The 8,523-nt window shown below is 40.1% G+C and overlaps 1 protein-coding gene across 1 annotated transcript in view; it reads left to right on the forward strand.

Annotated features, from left to right (window-relative positions):
• The window catches only part of LOC122935251 (vertebrate ancient opsin-like), a 319,017-nt gene extending 311,112 nt beyond the window's left edge, over positions 1–7,905 (forward strand). The window contains exon 4 of the mRNA XM_044291013.1: positions 7,618–7,905. Within this exon, the coding sequence (XP_044146948.1) occupies positions 7,618–7,905 (288 nt within the window). The remainder of the gene's footprint in view (positions 1–7,617) is intronic.
• Positions 7,906–8,523: the final 618 nt, after the last annotated feature.

The following is an 8,523-nucleotide window of genomic DNA, read 5'->3' on the forward strand; positions in this document are numbered from 1 at the left end:
GTATTCAGTAGTCAGAGCTGTGGTTATGCACGGTAAAATCTTTATTGAAGTATTTTGGCTGAAAAACAAAATTTATTCAGCTTTCAGCACTGCGGTTATATCTGGTAAAATCTGTAGTGACGTATCTTGATGAACTTCGCGACTCTTCCGGGCTCAAAGCTATCTTGACGCTTTGTCTTCTCATTGTCTATAGCTACTAGAGGCCTGTTCATGACATGCAGGTTCCCCCAGAAGTATCTGAGTCGATGAACAGCCGAAAACACACTTGCATCAATCTTGACAGGATTCGTCTCCAGATGGAGAGAAATTGTTTTTTGGATTGCTTTCTTCATCGTAACCACGTTGTCGAATAAACTGAAGACGGGTGGATTCTCTCCTGCCTTAGGCAACACTTCATTTTCATTATTAAAATTACTAAAACTTGATTAAAATTATAAGAAAGTAAACTTAAATTTGCCAATATATTATTCCAATCTTCGAGCAAAATTCACGGACAATCAATTTTACAAGCTTTTTGTGCCTGAGAACGTGTATTATAAAATCGCATTTTAAGCAACACTTTACAAAGTTGAGAAATTTTAACCTTCTGTTCTGTCCCATATTTCCTATAAATGAATAGACGAAGCGACCACTCTGAGGCCTCCTCATGCTGCTGCCACCTCCACAATCTCTCGTTGTTGTGCTACTCTGCGGTCTCCCCATGCTGTGGCCTCACCATGCTGCTGGCACCTCTACTCTAGGTCACCTTGCCACTCTGTGGCCTCCTGACGCTGCCGCCACCTCCACACTATGTCACCTTGCCACCCTGTGGCCTCCTGATGCTACCGCCACCTCCACACTTGGTCATTGTGCTACTCTGTGGCCTCCTCCTGATGCTGCTGCTGCACCACCTCCAGACTCTGTCATTGTGCCACTCTGTGGCCTCCTCATGCTGCTGCCACCTCCAGACTCTGTCTTTGTGCCACCATGTGGCCTCCTGATGCTGCTGCAACCTCCAGACCCTGTCATTGGGCACCTCTGTGGTCTCCTCATGCTGTTCCCACCCTCCTCACTTCATGACTGGGCCACTATTTTGCCTTTCTGCCTGGCTGACATCATCATTTGTTTTACCCTTCTTCTTATCTGTCAGAAGGAAGGAAAAATTAGATGCACAACGGATCATGTCTGTGTAGCAGCTGTAAGGTCTGTATGGTCCCATTAAAATCGGCTTGAGATTTGGTAGCCAAAAGAAGGAGAAGGTACAAAACACAGAAGACATGCAAATATTCCATTCACGTGCCTTCTCTGTTTTAGATCCACTCCTGCTCTTTCTTTTTTGGCATTAGCAATACTGATGGATTATTAAGCAAATGCTGACCAAGTGAATGTGTATGCTCCACAGACAGGATCTGTTTTTTGTGGGTTATTGGTCTGACGGATCAGAGGAAGGGCAAATTAATCAGTGACGTCAACACAAACTTGCTTCTGACACCCTCTCCACTTTATCGGGGCGCTCTACTTGAATTAGCGTTTAATAGAACTGGTTCTGTTTACATCTATGTGGAATCAGCTGACGACAGTGTAAAAGGAGTGCGCTTCTTCTTGACGCTAACATCAACCAATAAGGATGAGTTCATACTTGAGTTATTTTGGTGATTTTTGCCCTGTGACTGGCCAAATAAGTGAAGTGTGCAGTGATTCTAAGAACGACGCCTGTCATCTGCATATGATACAGACTCACAGTATTATTTCACTACCACAGCAGACTCCCTATGCGTGTTACTGCAAGGCACAGTGTTCTATACCCCTATAAAGGCTCTCTGCACCTTGGAAATAGCAGCTTTTTAACACAATTTGCCGCAAATAAATTTGGATCGAAGCAAATCTTTTTGGAAAATTCGGCAAACCGGCTGAATCGAATTTTTTTGAAATTCGCTCATATCTCAGTTGTCTTTTTTCTAAAGTGAATAACCTCAATTTTGATAATCTTTCTGGGTTTTACGGTACTTTAGTTGCCCTTCTCTGTACCCTCTCTAGCTCTGCTATGTTTGCCTTGTTCACAGGAGCCCAGAACTGTACACAGTACACCATATGTAGTCTGACTAGTGATTTGTAAAGTGGCAGGACTATGTTCTCATCACGGCATCTATGCCCATTTTGATGCAACCCGTTATCTTATTGGCCTTGGCAGCAGCTACCTGACACTGGTTTCTACAGCTTAGTTTGCTGTTCACCAAAATTCCTATGTCCTTTTCCATGTCGGCGTCACCCAGTGTTTTATGATTTAGTATGTAGTGGTGACTTGCATTATTCCTTCTTATGTGCATAACCTTACATTTGTCAGTGTTAAACCTCATCTTCCACTTCTCTGGCCAAGCCTCCAATCTATCCAGATCCATCTGTAGCAGTATACTGTCTTCTTCCTTGTCAATTACTTTACACAGTTTAGTGTCATCTGCAAAAATTGATATTTTACTGTGCAAGCCTTCTACAAGATCATTAATAAATATATTGAAGAGAATAGGGCCCAATACTGACCCCTGAGGTACTCCACTAGTGACAGTGACCCAATCTGAGTGTGTACCCTAAATAACCACCCTCAGTTTTTTATCACTGAGCCAGTTACTTACCCACATACAGACATTTTCTCCTAGTCCAAGCATTCTCATTTTATATACTAACCTTTTATGCGGTAAAGTGTCAAATGCTTTGGCGAAGTCCAGATATACAACATCCATTGATTCGCCGCTGTCAAGTCTAGAACTTACCTCCTCATAGAAACTGATTAAATTAGTTTGACATGACCGATCCCTCATGAAGCCATGCTGATATGGCGTTATTTGCTTATTTACATTGAGGTACTCCAAGATAGCATCTCTTAGAAAACCTTCAAATAGTTTACCCACGACAGTTGTTAGACTTACTGGCTTATAGTTTCCAGGCTCTGTTTTTGGACCCTTTTTGAATATTGGCACCACATTTGCAATGCGCCAATCCTAATAATGGTCTGGCTATGATATTACTTAATTCTCTTAGGATATGGGGGCGTCTATTTCAATCTTTTTAAGACGCCGCTGTATTTCTTCCTGGGTCAGACAGGGCACTTTTAATGGGCAATTTACGTTTACATTCTACAATTTTTTTCTTATAGTTTTTCAGTGCTTCCTCGCCCCCTCCTGTTTTAGTGATTTAAATGCTTTCTTTTTGTCATTTATTGCTTTCTTTACATTTCTATTTTTCTTGTTCCTTAATCCTTTATTACCATAAGGTATGTACCTCTCACAATTAGATTTTAAGATGATTTTAAAAAATATCCAATTTTATGGCTGTATTTTTATTTTTGAGGACTTTGTTCCAGTTAGGCCTATGGCCTCTCTTAGTTGGCTAAATTTTACTTTTTTGAAGTTTGGTATTTTTGTTTCTACCTTGTTTCTATTACTTTATGGTCACTATTTCCCAGGTGTCCCCCGACCTGCACATCTGTTGTTCTGTCAGGTCTATTGGTTAATACTAAGTCCAGTATGGCCGACCCTCTAGTCTGGTCCTGAACCAGTTGGGAAAGGTAATTGTCTTTGGTTATTGCCAAGAACCTGTTTCCTTTATGAGATGTACAGGGTTTAGTTTCCCAGTCTATATCTGGGTAGTTGAAGTCCCCCATAATAACGACCTCATTATGATCTACCGCCTCGTCTATCTTGTCTATCTCGTCTATGATCTACCGCCTCGTCTATATTAGGTGGTTTATAATAAACTCCTATTAGTATTTTATTATTGTTTTTGCCTCCATGTATTTCTACCCACAGTGACACCACATGTTAATGTCCCTCACTTATATCTTCTTGGACTGTGGGCTTAAGGGTACTTTCACACTAGCGGCAGGACGGATCCGACAGGATTTTCACCCTGTCGGATCCGTCCTGCTGCTATTTCGACGTTCCGCCTGACCGCCGCTCCGTCCCTATTGACTCCTCAACCTTCTAGCCATCTTCTCCCCCACACAGCTGCCCCTTCCCCATTGAGGTACAGCCCATCCCTACGATAGAGCCTGTAGCCGACAGAGAAGTAGGCCCGGTTCTCCAGGAACCCATATACTGCAGGAATAACCCTAATATATAACAATGGCAGCACATCAGGCCAATGGATCTGGCAACAAATCCTGGACAATATAAGAATTTAAAAAAATGGCAGCACTCACAAAAAATAAGTGAAAAGAATAACACTTTATTCACCCCTGTGGTCGCAACTAGGGATGAGCGAACTTGTGTTTCAAGTTTGGCATATAAGGTTCGGGTTATGTAAGAATTCCGTTATGGATTCTGCTACCACGGATCATAACTAAGGGTCCATTCACACATCCGCATAATGGGTCCTAATCCGTTCCGCAATTTTGCGGAAGGGGTACGGACCCATTAATTTTCAATGGGGCTGCAAAAGATGTGGACAGCACACCATGTTTGCAATCTAATAATAAAAAAGCCCCCGAAGATGTACATAGCCTTTAAATATTATTTGAGCAGATTGGCCTAAACACAAAAGAGGGATGATTTTCAGGAATTTGCTCATTTCTACATATTAATGATAATAATGACTTTGTGTGATTGACATGCAATACTGTGCTCTTTAAACAGGTACCCCCCAGCAAGGGTATGCTATAAATTTAAAATAAGTCTGGTCCCACTGCCAGGACACCCAAAAATTCAGAAAATGAAGGGCCTTCTTCACTGAAATGGGACTGTGTTGCAGTTCTTTGTACAGCAGAAGGCCGATGACTGTGAAGGGGATGCAGCATTTAACCAGCATTGTGACTCCTTTATTCTTAGAACTGGTGGGGTCCTAGTACTTAGTACTTAGGACTTACCGTAGTTCTCATTGTTTTCAGTGATAGAATTACCCATTTAATCAAGCTACTGTAAGAGTTATCACAGAGTTGTAATCTTTAAAAATCATGCATCCTCCAAAGACATACCTTAGTGCATAGTTCATATTTCTTTTCTTACTCATTGAGAGGACTGTAATATTTTTCCTGATATGAATGATAGCATTTATAAATATGTCACTTTTCTCACTGCTTCAGCAGATAAAAATGGATGAACACTGACAATGTTTTGCTTAGATTAGATTGATTACCTTGTTAGATTATATTTAAGATTACCCTTACAGCAGACTATGTTCCATCTTGAGCTATTCCTTTGATACAAATTACGTTTTCTGCAAACCTTCTAATGGCTTCTACATTATAAATGGTGGAGATAATGTGTTTTTTCTCATTTGTAAAGTCATTACTCAGTAGGGGGTCTTCTGTAGATAATGCATAGTCAACATAAATCAGAGCAGGTTAGGAGGATTGTCAGTAGTCTGACATAATGTTTTATATAGAAATATATATTAAACAAGATAACTTCTCTAAAGCCAAGCTGTGTGAATCTAAATATATTTCTAATAAATTAAACATTTTATCTAAAACTATTTGTGGGGGCTTTCCACCTAAATTATTTTTTGAAAAATTATACTAAATGCAGGAGAAAAGGACAGAAAACTGCACTAATAAAGTCCGGTAAAGCGTCGTCCTTGCCTATTTTTAGCCCTGTGGTAAATCTAACTTGATGTATAAATTTAAATAAACAGGGATTCTAGGTACATTTTGACTAAAATTCTGGACTACCAGAGGCTGTCATATAAGATCTGCAAAGAGGTTGACTGTTAGGACCCACATGGTCAATGCATAGTGCAATGATTGGGAACAAACTGTTTGTTCCTGATAATTGCTTGATTGCTTACGTGCATTTACATGAAACAATCATCTCTTTTTATGTATGGGAATGAATGATTGCTACTACTTGTTTGTTGGCACGTCATCTCTATTTACAGGCCCATAAATCATTTTATGGGCCTCATAAACAATATTTTGCTTGTTTGTATGGTTATTAGTGGCCCATTTAGAGCAGGCTATTATCGGGAATGAGCACTCATTCCTGATAATTGGCCTGATAATCCACCTATGTAAAGGGGCCCTTAGTGTGCCAACAGGAGCCAAGGATGAGCAGCTTATCAAGCTATGCCATTCCCCATCTTAACATGGTTAAATAAAGTTGGCTGAACCCACCAATTTCAATGGGACTGTCCAAACACGTAATGTGTATGAGGGTATCCCGACTATCCCCTAAATGCAGATGTTGAGGGGAAAAAATTGGGCTTTTTTATTTCAACATGCCAGATCCTTTTAATAAAACTCCACCAGAGCTGTCTGACAGTGGCGTACTCCTTACTCTCTATTCAGAACACATTCACTCTCAGCTGAGCCGTGTGTATATGTTTATAGGTTTGTTCAAAGGAATAACTGTCGGCAAACAGCTTTAAATGTATATTTAGATCTTTCTAGATATACATTTAAATGGAGAACTAGTTTAAACATTTGGAGACACATATGCCCTGGGGTTATCAGGTAGTGATGGCGAGTTCGCAGTGTTCGCCGACGAACACATGCGATCTGCCATCTTTATTCCAAATCCCGGCGATGCAGAGGTAAGTCCTTACCTGTGCCTGCGCCGCGAGTCGCTCTGAAACACATGCGGTCACCGGGAGCAGGCAGTTTATCAGGCTATTCTTGGAACTGCCTGCTCCCGGTGACCACATGTGTTTCAGAGCGGCTCACGGTGCAGGCACAGGTAAGGACATACCTCTGCATCGCCGGGCTTGGAAATAAAGATGGCAGATCGCATGTGTTCATCGGTGAACACTGCAAACTGCCCATTACTGTTATCAGGTGACCACCTAATGTGTCACTGAGAAAGGTAATTGAAGAAGTTCTGTATTACTGTATGTGACACATTTTAGAACCCCACAAAATAGTTTCAGTGGAACTGAAGCAAAATTATGCGTAACAATGCCTCTGGAATTCTGGGAAAAGTGTATGCAAATCAGATCTTAGCAAGCTTTGCCTCTAATATCACCAGATGTGAGGTAGCTATAGTCAATGTACGACCTTTTACACAGGCCTTGAGACATGACTTGGATAAAAACTAAACCAGCACCTAATCTGTAGACAGTTGTTTTGGGTTGGCTGCTTCTCATGAGTACAGAGCAGACAATACTGGCTTAACTGGGTGAGAGGCATAAGTCAGGATTTGGGGGATACACCAAGTTAATCCAATATTCTTTGCTCTGCACTGATGAAGGGTAATCACCCAAAAACACCTGTTTGCAGATGAGGTTTTGGCTTAGTTATTATTCAACTCATGTCTCAAGGCCTGTTTTAAAGGTTTGAAATTGACTTATAGGATAGCTGTCTTACATCTGGTGGCATTAGAGGCAGAGCTTGATAAAAGCTGATTTGCATATTTCAGGGCAAAAACCTTTCCACTTGGACAATGAAATTTGGGATTTCTTATAATATTCTCTTCATAGGATACATTTATTTTTAACTGTTACAAATGAAGTCTTATCACTGGAAAAAGTAAGGTTACATTTTAGAAGGGGAGATTTCTCCAGTGATAAACCAGATGACAAGATTATCCTAATATATAACCAGTTGTGTGCAAATATTCAATCAATTACATAATTTACAAAATTAGTTGCATGAAATGGTTTGTGTTGTGGGCTATTCTGTAAAACAATACTCATTCTATTTTCTTTCTTCAGTTTTACAGATGCTTTATTGCCCTTCTTAATTGCAGTAGTGAACCCCAAAGCTCCAATAATAGAATTTCCTCAAGATCTATTAAGATTTGCTTGGCTACACGTAAACCACCAGATAACACCACATTCAACGCTGCTTTCACCAAGCATCCTACAACCGAAGAGGAGAAAAATTTAAGTCACTATACAGAAGCAAAGCCAGACTCCCAATGCCAAAAAGAGGCCTTGAACCAGATGTGTACATTTCAACCTAGACCAGATGTCACTCTGGTAGTTCAGTACACGGAATGATGTTCATCTTGTATGTGAAGGCCAGGAGGACACTGTAGGACAGAAAATGCTGTGTGCATCAAGTTATTTTTTTTTTTTTTTTTTTTTTTTTACAGAAGATCCTGTTAAAGTGTTTTGGCCTTCCTCCTCTACATGTGTGCATATACATTTCAAAATGCTCCTTCACCTCATAGTAGCTTATAAGCTTATAAGCTTTTAGTCAATGAATGTGATGTCTAGTCTAGGATTTGTAGAATTAGAACATTTGTGATTCTGGTCATCACGTATGTTTGGAAAAGCTCCCAGTGTACAGGCTAAGTGTATCCATACGACTCCATTTACCCAATGGAGGCCAAAACAATGTTCTTTTTGTCTCTACCAGCTATGTATATGTTGAAAAAGGTATGAAATAGTGCTTGTTTCATACTATGCACAGTATACTTATTTTAAAGAGATTCATATGGTGTGTCTTGTATTTTCAGTAAGATTTTGCCTACTTTAAATCCATATGTTAAGCACAACTAAGCCCATAGCCAATTGACAGCTAAGGACATTATAAATGTGGATGTACTAAGCTTGTCACTAGTGTTGAGCAAATTGATGTTAATGAAGTAAAATTCAATGTGAATTTCAGAAAAA

The sequence above is a fragment of the Bufo gargarizans genome, chromosome 4, assembly GCF_014858855.1.
Source record: "Bufo gargarizans isolate SCDJY-AF-19 chromosome 4, ASM1485885v1, whole genome shotgun sequence".
Lineage (NCBI taxonomy): Eukaryota > Metazoa > Chordata > Amphibia > Anura > Bufonidae > Bufo > Bufo gargarizans.